This window comes from Podarcis filfolensis (genome assembly GCF_964270895.1).
Source record: "Podarcis filfolensis genome assembly, chromosome: 3".
In the NCBI taxonomy this organism is placed as follows: Eukaryota; Metazoa; Chordata; class Lepidosauria; order Squamata; family Lacertidae; genus Podarcis; species Podarcis filfolensis.
In genome coordinates this window covers 8,724,594-8,739,223 of record NC_139606.1, presented here as the reverse complement: position 1 = coordinate 8,739,223, position 14,630 = coordinate 8,724,594, and the positions used below count along the sequence as shown (strand labels likewise).

The following is a 14,630-nucleotide window of genomic DNA, read 5'->3' as shown; positions in this document are numbered from 1 at the left end:
TTCATTTCTCTCTCCATTCAACAGCGATTTTTTGCTCTCCATCTGGACTCTGTTATGTAATGTTTCTGCAGTACATATTTTTAAATGTATTTTGAAAAGAGAGGTTTTAAAACTAGACAGACCAATACATTTTCTTGCATACCATGTATCCAATCTTGTCTAGTCTACTTTCTTATTTAATAGTAATAATAATTTATTATATATACCCCACCCATCTAGCTGGGCTTCCCCAGCCACTCTGGGCGGCTTCCAACAAAACACTAAAATACAATAACCTGTTAAACTTTGAAAGCTTCCCTAAACAGGGCTGCCTTCAGATGTCTTCTAAAAGTTTGGTAGTTATTTTTCTCTTTGACATCTGGTGGGAGGGCGTTCCACTGGGCGGGTGCCACTACTGAGAAGGCCCTTGGCGCTGGACCTCAGCGTCCAGGCAGAACGATGGGGGTGGAGACGCTCCTTCAGGTATACTGGGCCGAGGCCGTTTAGGGCTTTAAAGGTCAGCACCAACACTTTGAATTGTGCTCGGAAACATACTGGGAGCCAATGTAGGTCTTTCAAGACTGGTGTTATGTGGTCTCGGTGGCTGCCCCCAGTCACCAGTCTAGCTGCTGCATTCTGGATTAGTTGTAGTTTCCGGGTTACCTTCAAAGGTAGCCCCACATAGAGTGCATTGCAGTAGTCCAAGCGGGAGATAACTAGAGCATGCACCACTCTGGCCAGACAGTCAAAACTACTCAAGGTTCAAAAGCTACTAAAAATAATTTTATTTCAGGAGATATATTTATTAAGAATTCAAGTTCACTCGTTTGCAGCTCTCTCAGTCCATTTTTTATTTTGGCTCCATGAATCTAGTAGGCCGTGGCACCTACCGTCTCTGTTTGTTTCCCAGTCGGGATTTTCTTCTTCACTTTCTGGAGTTCTCTCCTTGGTAATTTTAATATCTTCTTTCCCCCTGTGCCTCCCCCTGGAGGACTCTTTCTACAGAGGAAAACAAAACAGGCAAATTCAAACAAAACCGGCCTTTAGAACTGTGGGCGGTGTGTGTGTGTGTGTGTGTGTGTGTGTGTGTGTGTGTGTGTGTGTTGTGTTGTTTCTTACTACGTTATGTATTTTTGTGTTTTTACATTATAAACTGCCTGTGATCCTTGGATAAAAGGTGGCATAGAAATTCAAACAAATAAATAGTAAGTCAGTTGATTTTTTAAAACAATAGTTGGAAGCAGGCACATTTAGCGGGGGGTGGGGGGCTGGGGTGTTTCCGCCACACACCCCTACTTCATGACCCTAACTGCTTTTTTATGAAAACATTCAAGAAGGGCTTGCTTTTTCCAAGTTCCAGATATTAAAAAAAGAATAGGTTGAAAACTCAGACTTATAGAACATACTCTTCCTTCTAGTATGCCATGTGTGTCAAGGAATACTTACAACGAGAACTCAAAAAAGAGAAAGGCTTAGTTCAGATATAATGATTAGAATTCTAAAAGCAGGCACAAAGCTTGGGGATTGAACAATTAGGAAATAAAACAAGGATGTTAATATTGGTTCTGAATGAAGAGTTTCCTTAGCGTCCAAATTCAGGAAACTGGTTGGTTCAAATGTCAGTTTGTTCACAAATCAGGATATTAAAATATGGGTGGGATCCAACTAACCAGCCGTGCAAGTGGAAGCCCACAAAAGGACCTCCTCTAGTGTAAACTGGGCTTCCCTCCCCTCACACACACCCTGAAACCAGCTCAGGAGTTTCTGTGCTCCTGCGGTGGGATTTCAGGTCCTCGAAACAGAGCTACTGAACCAGCTGTAAGAAAAGCTCACTAGTCAGAAGGGTGCAAGTTACTCAGCCAGATGTCTGGAAATGTTAGAGCTTAATTTCCAGTAGGACTTGTGTGGGAGACAAGTCCTGAAATCAGAGAGGAGTAGCTACTGGATAGGTAGAAAGCAGGGGTGAGCTGAATCACTAAGGCAGCCCTGCAACGAGGGTGATGGATGTAGAGATCTTATATCCACACCATTAAGCCCTTGTGGGCATATAGAAGCTGTGCAAGAAAGGGCCCGAGGAAGTTAAGAGGACAGCTGTATCTTCATTTCCAACCCTTGATTTCTAAAACAACTGGAGGCTCCATTTTGCATTTACACACTCACCAGGTAAATGCTATTTACTTTTCAGGCCTATGTTTGCTTGCTAATTTATTTTACAAAGACTACGTTTGAATTAAATGCGGCAGTGTGATGAACAGGACGAAATCAGCAGTAAGGTTGCATTCATAAAACAAATACACCAGCAGGACAAATTAATACATCAGCATAGATGGATCGTTCCCTAGCAAATGCTAAGTTTTAAACAGCTATCCTATAAGTATGCAAGTATGCAAAAGACCACAATGTTAATCAGGGAAAAAGCACTGGCTTCAGGGACACAAAAATACTCCCGAGTATATTTTAATTGTATAAACAAGAGGCAAGGTGGGGTGATATATTCCTTTCTTCCATATCAAACAAGTGGTTGTAATCACTCCCCTGCAACCAAGCGGAAGGAGAAGATGCATTTCTGAATCTTTAACCTCCCCAAATGCAAAAACTGTCCTCAGCTCCTTGGCAGGAAGGTACAGGTAAGAGATTCCCTTACCTGTCCCTCAAGCATGCTGCATTCATTACTGCAGCAAACTGGACTAGGAGGCTTAATTTGCAAAAGGCTTGTCTCTGCCCTTTCTGCAACAGTCACCGCCCTAAAAAGCCTGGGTCTTCAGGATCCAGTGTTTGGCTCTGAATGTGATAGGGCCAGAAACTGGGGTGTTGAATGGGGGAAATCAGGGGCGGGGAATGTGGCCCACTAACACCCCCCCCAACAAGTTTCTGCATGGCTATGAAATTTCACAGGTTGGTTAGGGAGAACGAGTAGGCTGAAAGCCATATAATCATATGCTGCCTCTATCTTGTTGGCTGATCAGTACGGTTATGTCAAGCAATATTCATAAACACTAAAACTGCTCAGGATTATTGATTTGCCATGCGTGGTCATGGGTCAACAATCAGATTTTAAAATGTCCCTTTTTCAGCCTAGTTACTGATCAGGGTGCCTTGGTTTATGTTTGGACCAATTGTCAGAGAACTAATAATTTCAATACCCTCATGGGTTAGTCAGCTCCAAGCATTTTAATATATACAAGTAATGATATAAACAAACCACTCACACGTGGAACCTGAAAATGAAGTTTTCCTTCCGAATCGGCCAGTTATTCCATCCAAAATGCAAGATTTCCCCACACTGCTTCAATTTAGAACTTCTATAAACAATCCAATCAAGTGTTGTTACTTATTTCAGCCATTTCTTTTAAAAAGAAAAGCTGATTATTGTTATGGGTTTGGGGGTCTTGACTGAGGCAAATTACTACGATTTTGTCTGACAAAATCTGATGCGAAATTAGGGGACATACTAAAAAGCACTTGGGAGTCCTAGAGTCTCTCACCAGACTTGGAAATGTGACCTTCATGAGCATTTTAGACATTCATGAGCATTTGACAGTGATGTGGAGCATTTTACATTATTTTCCCTTGGTCAACCATATTTTAGGATCCTGAAAAGTATTTACATTCTGAACCACTGACGTCTTAGGGTACCATCCAAGGAACTTGTCCCACTAGTGCAAGGATTTCCACCTCTGCCACATAACTTCTTCTTCTTCCCCCACAATCTGTTCCGGGAGTTCCCTCAACAGTGTAGAGCTCATTTGCGGTGGGCGAGTCAGGGAGAGGAAGTCCCATTGTACAGTCCTTGTGTTTTAATGGGATGACTTCACTGGATACAATCCATTATTTGGGGGGATTAAGTTAACGCTTTGGAGAACTCATTTCATTTAAAATAATTAAGGCTGTAAAAAGACACCTTAAGGAGCCATTAGAAGACTGGTTTCTTAGAGAATCTGAAAAGCAACAGAAGCTTCATATTTCTTAAGCAATGCACATTCTAACTAGAGCTTTCAGCTACCAACGTTGTCACACGAAGTAAAGATTCCAGGCCTCATAAATCTATGTCTGTACAGACTGCATAAATATCTCAGTTCTCAATTTTTGTACAAAGAAAAAAAATGGATTTTTGTTCTGATTTATATCCAATTTAGCACAGAGGAACCTTTCTCAAATAAACTACCATGACTTCCTTCTAGTAGTAAATACCACAGAAAATTGAAAACTGTGTTCTGCTGAAACCCTAATGAGTTTAACTTGTATATATGCTGAAGCAATTTTGGCTAGGTTTTAATATAATATTAAACATACCATCTTTTTCAATTGGGCAGAGGTGAAAATCTTAATGTGAGTTTTCACCACTGTTGTGCAAATGTTCCCTTGCACGAGGCTTTCTCATACCTTCCTCCAATGGAGCTAAAAAAAAACTGTCCTGTGGTTTGGGGAATTGCTTGGAAAAGTCTGGTGTAGCACACACAAAACTGTCAGAAACTGGGTCCAGGCTTCTTATGCAAGTGAACTTCCAACCCTCAGGAGATGATTGGTTGTCACAGGAGGCAAGCTCCATGGAGAAGAGAGGTGGAAAAATCCCTGTTATATGCACACACTTCCGCTAATGTATGTGTGGGCCCAATCCATAATCTACATTGAGAAGTTAAGGCCAAGATAAAAAAAAAATTAAGAAGTCCTATTTCTGGTGCACCCAATGGCTTGGACTTGCTCAGTGAATTTTTTCCTATGAACAGGAAAATCTCATGTTATGTCATAAACTGCTTTGCCCTATGTCAAAAGGGGTTTGTTTTCGGCATGGGCCAGGCAGGGACAGTGTGATGTGGTGTTGTTGTTTGAGAACACAAACACAACCCTGCTTGGGAATACAGAACTAGTTGTTAGGGTCAATGGATCCTGACCAGGGAATTCTAAACACATCTTGGGTAACTGGGGTTAAGTGCAACACAGTGCTCAGTTTTGTTCCACATTAGGAAATCCTGCATCCCAAAACAACTGAAGAAAGCAAGGAGATACATGAACATCCCATGCTCACCCTGACAGGAGAAGATTGCTCTTCTGTATTATGCTTCTGTGGTTCAGCTTCAATTTCTTGACGCTTATTCTTCATTCTTTCCCGAAGATCCCCTGTAGGCCTTTCGGGTGACCTATACAATATAGACAGAAAATATAACTGCTTCTACATCCTTTTTAAAAATACAGTTTACAGGTTTGAGATCTGCAGTTTTATAATACAGTTGTGCTTTGCCATCATGTTTCCTATCTTCACTCAGCTCCTGCCATGTAATATGCTATACAATAACGTCCAACCCTAAATGAATTGCCATTAAAGCTACCCAGTATGAAGAAGGCTTGCCTAACCCTTTTAAACAAGTTTAACTGTTGTTCGGGAACTGCACAAAAAGTATGAACTACCATAATCGAACGAAGTTCCCTGCCCTAGAAAATCATCCCTTACCTAAAGGAAATAAAATAAAAAGTTTGCCTAAAAGTTTCCTTATGTCTTCCAGTGTATGTTAGCAATTCACTTTCATGAGAGCCAATGCTTGATTAGGCGGAGATGTAAATGTCATTCTACTGCAAACAACTTGCATTTTTATGGCCGCCAACCTTTTTGGGCCATTGGGCACACTTGGAATTTTGAGAAAGTGACATGGCCACCAGCCACAAGATGGCCACTGAGGGAAGGGGGTGGCATAACATAAAACAGCTGCAACATCTAAAAGAGCAGCAAAAGAGGACTACACAAACATCACCTCAACCACCCCATCAATGGGCTGGAAAGGCACCTCCGTCAGCCCCCGCCACGTTCACTCACGGAGAAAATCTTGTTATACCTCTCCTCTGTTCAGAACATACGGGAGGGAGGCTAGGTATCCAATCCTAGCATCCAATGAAATGCAAGCATGTTTAAAGGGGCATACTCCATGTGAAAGAGGTCGAACCAGTGCAAACAAGTGCAAACCAGGACAAGCAAGCTGACTTTTGTGCACTGTAGCTTTGGATGTGTATTTACTGAGATCAATCACAGGTGCCATAGGAGGCATCCATGGGCACTCGCCTGGTAACCCTTTTTGTAGTTTTAAATAACGTTTTTTTTCAGAAAATACATAACAAGCTAACAATCTCCCAGCCTGCCCCAGGGCAATTCAAAATACTTGATGTATACAGAACACCAGATCTATCTCAATACAAGTAAACCACTGAAGGTTAACTCTGAACATAATTGATCTTACTTGGAACCTTAACAAAATGAAGTAAACTCCAGATTAAAAACAAGAAAAACCTATCAGCATGATTCCTGCCTACTCTTAGCTGATCTGACATTTTCCCATAACTAGGATATGCCAAACTTTATCCAGTCACTGCTTTCAAACAACCAAATGAGCCATCTTGTAATTATGTGCAATAATGAATTCAGGAGCCATTAAGAGATAATTTAAACTTGTAAGAGGTGCTATGCCTTTTAGATCAATTGAAAAGGAGGCACAAAAGCAAGTCAACTATAAACCGAGCACCCTAAAATTGGAGTTATTTTCTGAAGACTATCTTACTAGAAAACTGAAGTTATACAGCACACTAGCCCAGTATTCCTATGAAAATCTGAACATGCCTAATGCAGATAAAGTTATGTACAATATCCAGTTCTGTGGAGTGGGGCTGGGACATAAGAAGAATGAAATTCCACAGGTCCAGTGAAAGCTTTGAGGATGCCTGAAGTAGCTCTTTACAATAATGGTCACGTATATTAGGATCTCTGCATTTATTCTTCTGCATGGCAGAATAATATGATACTCTCTAGGTGTCATTGGAAAATAGAGTTGGGAGTCCAACAATGTCTGCAGGGCACCACAATCAGCTTTTGCTGATTGTTCCACATTTCCCAAAGTTGAAAAAAGTTCTGATTCGAATCTGAGGAAATACAAGGGTCAATATTTCTTCACCCTGTGCTAACTACTCAGCCCAACTCATTCTAAGTACATGCTCAATTTGAGACAATATATCTAGCTATGAAAATAAAAGAAAATAAAGCAAACATGACTGAATAAGTTGTGAAGATGAATCTCAAGGGAAAAAACCTTGGCACCCTGCATTTATTTTCATCATGTATTAACTAATGTTTATAATAAAATATTATCACTCAAAAGAAGAAACAGGGGTTGATTTTTTGGGGAAAGGGAGGAAAATACATCCCATTCTCCTGAGCTTAAATATTCAGTTTATTTAGGAAGTCTTAACTGTAAGGAAACGAGAAACAGGTTTCAAAGAGCTTCCTCTCTCCTCTGCAAGTAAAGAGACTCTTTGCACATTACTCTTTTGGGTGGACACCTCAAGTGCGCACCTTAAAATGTAAACTGTGAATGTGAAAAACAAGTGTTCCAAACTACACACGTAATACGCATACACTCAGGGGAGACCAAGGGTTGGCTATGGCTTCCTGTTGAGCAGATACTCTGAAGCAAACCTGGGGTGGTGGGTGGGTGATATAGAAAATATTACTTCCCATTCTTTAAGGTGAATCAGAATGCATTTCTCATTTTAATTTTTTTAGCTAACTCCACAAGTACTACTGTAGACAAAGGAGGTCACTAATTAAATCTAATATTGGTAACAAATTTACCATGTGATTTTTGGCAAGCGCTTATTCTCTCAGTCCCATCACCCATCTTAGTAAGAATTATTGTGTTCATGTATAAGAAAGAGCCAGCTACTTTGAATATGCTACAAAATGTTGTTCGGATTTAGCTCAGCTTAAAATCCTACAGAGGCAAACAGAGTCTTAAATCTGAATAGGCTAAGGATTTAATTCAGCAGAAAATTCTGGAACCTTAGATGTTCCAACAATATTTATGGAAACAAGCTCCATTTCAATCTCCAAATACTTATTTTATCCATAAGTAACAGGTGCCTTCTGATGCTATGTCAAAAGGATTCTTTTTATGGTTTAAGTTCTAAAATAAAATATGAAATCACAAAAACCACATACCTAAAAATCTTGCTATTTTCCATATTCAATTTTTAACAAATCAAAATTAGAAGTAAAGAGCCTCAGGAATTGAGCTATAAAGAAAGCATATCTGGAGAATCAAAATTCATGATAAATTCATTTCTACTTCCTATATATATATATATATATATATATATATATATATATATTCAAGTAATGTAGGTAAAGGTAAAGGACCCCGGACGGTTAAGTCCAGTCAAATTCGACTATGCAATGAAAGTTTTTCCAGATATCTGTAATTTTAGAAGGTGTTGGATTACTTTACTACTTTGTGTGAATTGCAAGTATTCAAGAAGGCCATATTCTGCAATCCACAGAATAGTATGTTACTCTTTATACATAAACTTTACTCTCTTTAAGAACAGGTAGGTAGCCATGTTGGTCTGCTGTAGTCAAAACAAAATAAAAAAATTCCTTTAGTAGGACCTTAGAGACCAACTAAGTTTGTTATTGGTATGAGCTTTTTTATTTTGTTTCTCTTTATTTTTTCTTTTTTTGTTGTTGTTTCTCTTTAAGAAGTAATTGTTCGTTCAAATAGAACCCTTATACAACTGCCTTAGAGCTGGTATGAAACTTGTAATTTGGGGGGAGGAATGAAAATGAGGACTGTACCCATATTGAAATATACAGTACCTGAAAACACTATAAAATAGTCCAACCATCTCCTACATAGACAACCATCTCCTACATAGACAATGTTCAGTGCTTTCAGAGAGCTTTCTGTATATTTTATATGTTCTGAGAAGCAGGGCTTTATTTTCAGCTGGAACTCACTGGATCTCAATTCCAGCACCTCTCAAGGTGGGTGCCATTGCCATTATAAGAGAACATGGGAGGCATTCATGGTTGAGTTCTGACTCCTCTTTTTCTAGAAAAATAGCACTACTGAAAAGTATATTGTTTTAGCCCCAGGGAAACAGTATTTTATACCTAGAACACACTTGCTTCAGATTTTTACACGTAAGTTAAGCAGTAAACTCCTACTTTGCAGTTCCTGGGGGTATTTCAAAAGGCATTCTGCCCATCAGCAATAGTCCCAACAATTTCTTTTATCCAAAAGGAAATCTAGTCATGGCGCAATCCTCATCAAGAAAGTGATATGCACCCCTTAGTACTTTCCTACATGCAGCCTAATGCTACACACATATCCACACATACACTAAAATCAAAGTAACAAGTATCCAGTTTTAATTATTTCTTTAAAGGTTTATGGTTTATTCCAGTTCATACTGGCTTTGGCTATGATTCTAAGAAATACATTTTATTTGACTTGGAAACAGTTTTTCTTGAAAGGAGTGGAACTTCCATGTAAATGGAGAGGTAAATGGATTTAATAAAACATGTGGTTTTTAGTAAGCAGAGTTGTTCAACTGTTCAGTGTTTGAAGGACAGCAACTTTCCTTTAATATATTGATGGTTGTGCTCCTCTACGTGCAATTCCCCTTTCCTTACATGTCTGCAGAGAACACCACTATAGAAATTTCAACTGTGCACGAACGTCCTTGCTCTAACTTGACAAAACACAGTATTTTACATTATTATGCTTCCAGTCTAGAAGGCGAACAAGAGGGAGGAGAATTTGTACTGGAGAAGGGAGCCTGCAACCCTGCTCCTGAACCGCTATGAAGAGATCACCTGTGTTATATCTGCACTTGGGATAGGTCCCCTTGTATGAAGAGCACAGAAATCTATTGATTTCAAAGATTCTCCCTCTCCCCTAGTCTAGTAAGCATATTTGTACGTGAAATTTATGAGTAACTATTTGGCAAAACTAGGGATGCGGGTGGCGCTATGGGTTAAACCACAGAGCCTAGGACTTGCTGATCAGAAGGTCGGCATTTCGAATCCCAGCGACAGGGTGAGCTCCTGTTGCTCGGTCCCTGCTCCTGCCAACCTAGCAGTTCAAAAGCACATCAAAGTGAAGTAGATAAATAGGTACCGCTCCAGCGGGAAGGTAGGCGTTTCCGTGCGCTGCTCTGGTTCGCCAGAAGCAGCTTAGTCATGCTGGCCACATGACCCGGAAGCTGTACGCCGACTCCTTAGGCCAATAAAGCGAGATAAGCGCCGCAACCCCAGAGTCAGCCACGACTGGACCTAATTGGTCAGGGGTCCCTTTACCCTTTATTTGGCAAAGCTACTTTGCACGCGCACGCGCGCACACACACTTAAAAAATCACACACTAATAAATACACATTTAGGTTATATTTAAAAGAAAAATCAGTTTTATGTTACTAAATCAGATCCAAAACAAAATGTGGCCTGGATTAATTAAACAATTTAGCACCCTACTCAGCCCTATTCTCTTTCCTCTCTCTGCCTGTCACTCCCATTTCAGGAGTCGACGTTTTCACTCCCTGCCTCCTATTTCACAGCTCTCACTCATTCCCTGTTCTCTGTCATCTCTCTGCTGTTACTGGTCTTGCTGCCACATAGGAACCTCTGCTCCCATCACCCCTCCTGCTTCCATCCTGTAAGCTGTCTCTCCTTTCCAGCTCTCCTCTGCTCCCTAGGCTCTTTCCCTCCCCCTTCATTTCTTGTTCTTCCATTGCCACTGTCCTCTCGGCTGTCTTCTCTTCTGAGCTCCTGTCATTTCAGCTTAACAGCACCAGGAAGAATTAAATGCCTCTCTGGGTTGCACATGCAATTGCCGTTCATTGCTCCACCCCTCTCCCTCGTGTAACTGCAGGCATGCACAATCTTCCTGGGTTTTGTTTATTTGCGGGGGAAGATTTGCCCCCTATGGTTTTGTAAAAATATTTAATGGCGCCTCGGGATTCGCCTGGTGGTCCCACATTGGCTACAAAGCTGAAGGCATGCTGCGACGGAGTATATCAGTGATATATGGTCACTATGTATAATCAAAACTAGCAAATGAATTTACACGAAGACATCTACTGTGGGGTGAGGAAATAATATTTCAATCTTCTGTTTGGTTTCATTCTCCTTTCATCACTGGTGCCCTGAATCTATAATACCTACAGAGTAGTTGTTTGCTGGCTGAGTACATCTTAACATCTTTTAGTCTGCAATCAACAAAAGCATTTACAAATGGGAAGCAAGTCCTCATTGCAATTCCATGCTCGTGTGAGAGTAATAAATGTCAATCATAACCTTGTGCCTCACATCACAGCTGTCCTTCATTCTCTGTGTCTCTTTTATAATAAAAAATAAATGATTCCTAAAAGCATCACAAGACATATAATTTCTCAGCAATCGTTGACGTTGCAATCCTATACATGTCTACCCAACTGAAGGTTCCAATGTGTTAAAAAGGGCTTACTCCTAGGTAACTGTGTATAGGATTATAGCCTAAATCTACTACAGAAGATCTTTAACTGCACAGTATTCAGTCTTAATTGTAAATTAATTCCATATACTAGATATTCAATCTTATGCATTTTAGCTTTAAAAATGCTACATAAAGTGAAAACACAGACAACTATAGCTCTTCAGAAGTTACAAATCAAAACAATATTTTCACTTAAAGCAGTATTTTTAATCCTGCCTTCTGGTGGTAGAGACACAGTTATGAAAGCACAGTTTTGGCACAAAGGTATGCTACATTGTGAATGTACAGTAAACAATTTTACTGTCTAGCTAATAATAATGATTGTGGTTGAGTCATAGGTTGAGATTTTTAGTGTTGTATTAAGCAGCTACAATACAAAATTTGAGCAAATCAGAAGCTGCAGTAACATTATGCAACCATACATTTATTAGGTTTTCCGTTCCCATTTGACATCAGGTAAAATTGTTCAAGCAAAAATTAATATGCAACAAGAACATTTTATCAATCTGAAGTTACACTCAAAAGGCAAGGCATAATCACACTTCCAAATTAATTGTATTTTTAATAAAGCCATATTGCTGCATTGTAAGTTTTAAAGAACTACAAGAAAACAGCTTTTGCAAGCATGTGAATATAAAGCTGAGTTCTTCATTTACCTTCTGTAACTGCTGCTAAAGCCTTTACCTCGTGGTGAAGGGCCATGTACGAATCTACATGTGTTCCCATAGAGGCAGTTGCCAGTCTTCAGCCAGTTACGGCACTGTGTCTAAGAGACAGACATTACTGGGTGAATTTCAAACTAATTTTGGAAGTACTGTTTGTGTGAAAATTCACAAAACAAATAATTCCACATATTATTCCCACCCAACAGTAACTTGATGAAAATCAATAGTCTTAGATCTGACAGTGCTCTTTTATGAGACTTTGGATTATCCCAAGACATTTCAAAATGCATTTTCATTAACTATACTGCCTCGCCACATCTCTTCACCAAACTAAGGGTCAAAATCGCACTTTACCTTGATACGTAATGCAGGTGAAGACATTTCTTTTCTCCAGGCCCTTAAATGGTTTTCAGCATTTTTAACAACCTTAGCTCATTTTATCAGCCAGTGTTTTAATATTGATTATTGGTGTTGTTTAATCTGATAGGGATTTCTGCTTTTATTTATGTGTCTGTGTGCACATGCACACTTGCAGAGATTTGTTCTTAAGTTGTTGACGTATGTAGTTTAGTCATGATTTTGTACTCCGCTTAGCTGTATGCTGCTCATCTCATCTAAATAGTAGGTGGCCTCATAACAGGCTTTTTAAATAGGTGACTCATAAATTTAATGTGTACTACCTCAGATGTGAAGTGTGCATGTAAACATTTTCTTGTGTGTGTGTCTCTTTTTTCTGATGACCAATCATCTACTTTAAAAGAAGCAAGTACAATTCATCCATGCACACATCACATCCTACAGGGTATGGGTACATTTTGAACAAAAAAGCAAAAATAAATAAATGGTCCTCAATAATTATAGCACTCAACAGATCTGATAAATGGCACTGAGAACAAATTGCCGTCTTGCCACACCCCACAGAAGGGTCCTTCAACCGTTAACTCCCTGCATAATTCAGACTATAGGCCACAGGAATAAACAAGGTGCATTACATCAAGGGAACCTGCAGAAGAGGAATGTCTAAATGGTTGCAGCCATGAAGCCAAGCTGCACTAAACAGGGCAAGACAACACCACCACTACCTTAACAAGTCTGTAGCCAATCTCGCTTGGGGGAAATGTATTCTCTATTCCACATGAATTCAAAAGTTATCCACAGATTCTCCCCAAGAAATATCGTAAGAGTGTGCAAGCCAATTTGGATTTAGAATTCCTTGCTTAGTAAATCATAATCTATTAAGCCGGGGAACGCATCAGCTCCACATGGCCATCCACTCTCATCACATGGTGTTGCAAATGGGGTAGGTCCTGGTTTAAGACCCTGATCCTAACATTAAACCCACAGTGCCCATTTTGGATGCAATGAGGATCTGTAAGTTAGTTTAATCAGGGCAGCAGCACCAAAGTTGGCACATGGAAAAATGAGCATGTGGGCCCAACACTCCTTTCCCATCTCCCTGAACCGTATTTAGAAAGCCAACAATGTTACTTCGGAACATGGCTCTGTCCATTCCACCCAGCCTCATCTCTGGTTGTGCCATGCTCTAATGCCCCCAGCATAATAATCCACAAGGCATCCGACTGCAATAAGAAAGCCTTCATAAACTCCCACAACTGAGGGAAGTGAAACACTATTCCCAAACATGTCTGCTCTATGAGAGGAGGGGCTACATGAAATACAAATAATACTTTTCAACTCACCTCTGCAGTACCTCCAGTGCTGGGTCCAAGTCTTTCAAATACACTGGGTCTTCTGGATGTGCTATCAGATATGGTCTTGGTATTTTCCACTGTGACCTTCCTTCTAATTTTTGACATTTTGTACTACTTCAACCAAAAAAAAAAGCAACACTGTAAAATTCTCAAGCTGATCTATTGCAACTGAACTCATAGAAAAAATCATCTTCAGGAGTTTCTGCAGAAATCAAAGCAACAAATACTGGGTTGTATTCAAGATGAATTATTATGATTTTTATTTCATACTAGTTATGACCAGGGCCCATGTTTATGCTAGGTTTTGGCTTCTTTATCCTTCCTTCACTATCATCACAAATAATATCAAGTCTAAGTGGCACCTAAAACAGACTTATAAAGCTAGACTTTTTTCCTTTCCTAAACAATAATTATATCTGTAGCAGCAAGCAAAAGTATTGCTGGCATCAGATACCAACGTGCCTAGAAAAAATAATGCCAAATAGATCAGTCTTTGTGTCCCAGTGGTTTTTCTGAATCTGTAAACAATAGCAAACAAATCAATACCAATGTTTGTAATGTAATCCACTGTTCTGGGTGGCTTCTTTCAGAGATAAGATGGGCTGCTTCTCCTTTGAGCTACACGATCCATTTGGGACAGATGTCAGATCCCAGCCAAAAATACAAACGTGGAACCTACTTGTGCTCAAATGTATCCAATAAGCCCTATTTAGCAGCCAACTGTGATACTAATGCAATTTAGACCCATTTGTAAGATGAACTGCGTTCTTGATCTGTGTAATTCAAGCCAAGTGGCACTCATTTTTTCCCAAGTATGATAATCACATCAAAAGTTTGCATATTTTCTCACTATTTAAGGTAAGTTCTGGTGCATGCTAATTTATAGGACTGGTTTTTCCAGGGAAAAGGCTTTCATTTTATAATCTTTAATAACTGAAATTGCAAATCCAGCATGTAACCAACACATCTGTTCCGCTGATGGGAA

General features: G+C 39.8%; 2 protein-coding genes across 5 annotated transcripts in view; one reads left to right on the top strand and one right to left on the bottom strand.

Moving 5' to 3' along the window:
* CPB2 (carboxypeptidase B2) overlaps positions 1-14,630 on the top strand; it is a 131,060-nt gene that overhangs the window by 54,479 nt on the left and 61,951 nt on the right. The gene's annotated exons all lie outside the window — the stretch shown is intronic.
* The window catches only part of ZC3H13 (zinc finger CCCH-type containing 13), a 49,597-nt gene that overhangs the window by 24,805 nt on the left and 10,162 nt on the right, over positions 1-14,630 (bottom strand). Inside the window, exons 2-6 of one of the 4 annotated variants that reach the window (XM_083606375.1) lie at positions 13,634-13,759; positions 11,925-12,034; positions 5,006-5,117; positions 3,189-3,281; positions 870-978 (exon numbers count right to left, since the gene is read on the bottom strand). Coding sequence is in view for 3 of the 4 variants with exons in the window: in XM_083606372.1 (XP_083462498.1) it covers positions 870-978; positions 5,006-5,117; positions 11,925-12,034; positions 13,634-13,750 (448 nt within the window). In the remaining variant the exon portion in view is untranslated. The remainder of the gene's footprint in view (positions 1-869; positions 979-3,188; positions 3,282-5,005; positions 5,118-11,924; positions 12,035-13,633; positions 13,760-14,630) is intronic. The other 3 variants (XM_083606372.1, XM_083606373.1, XM_083606374.1) reach the window with 3 other exon arrangements.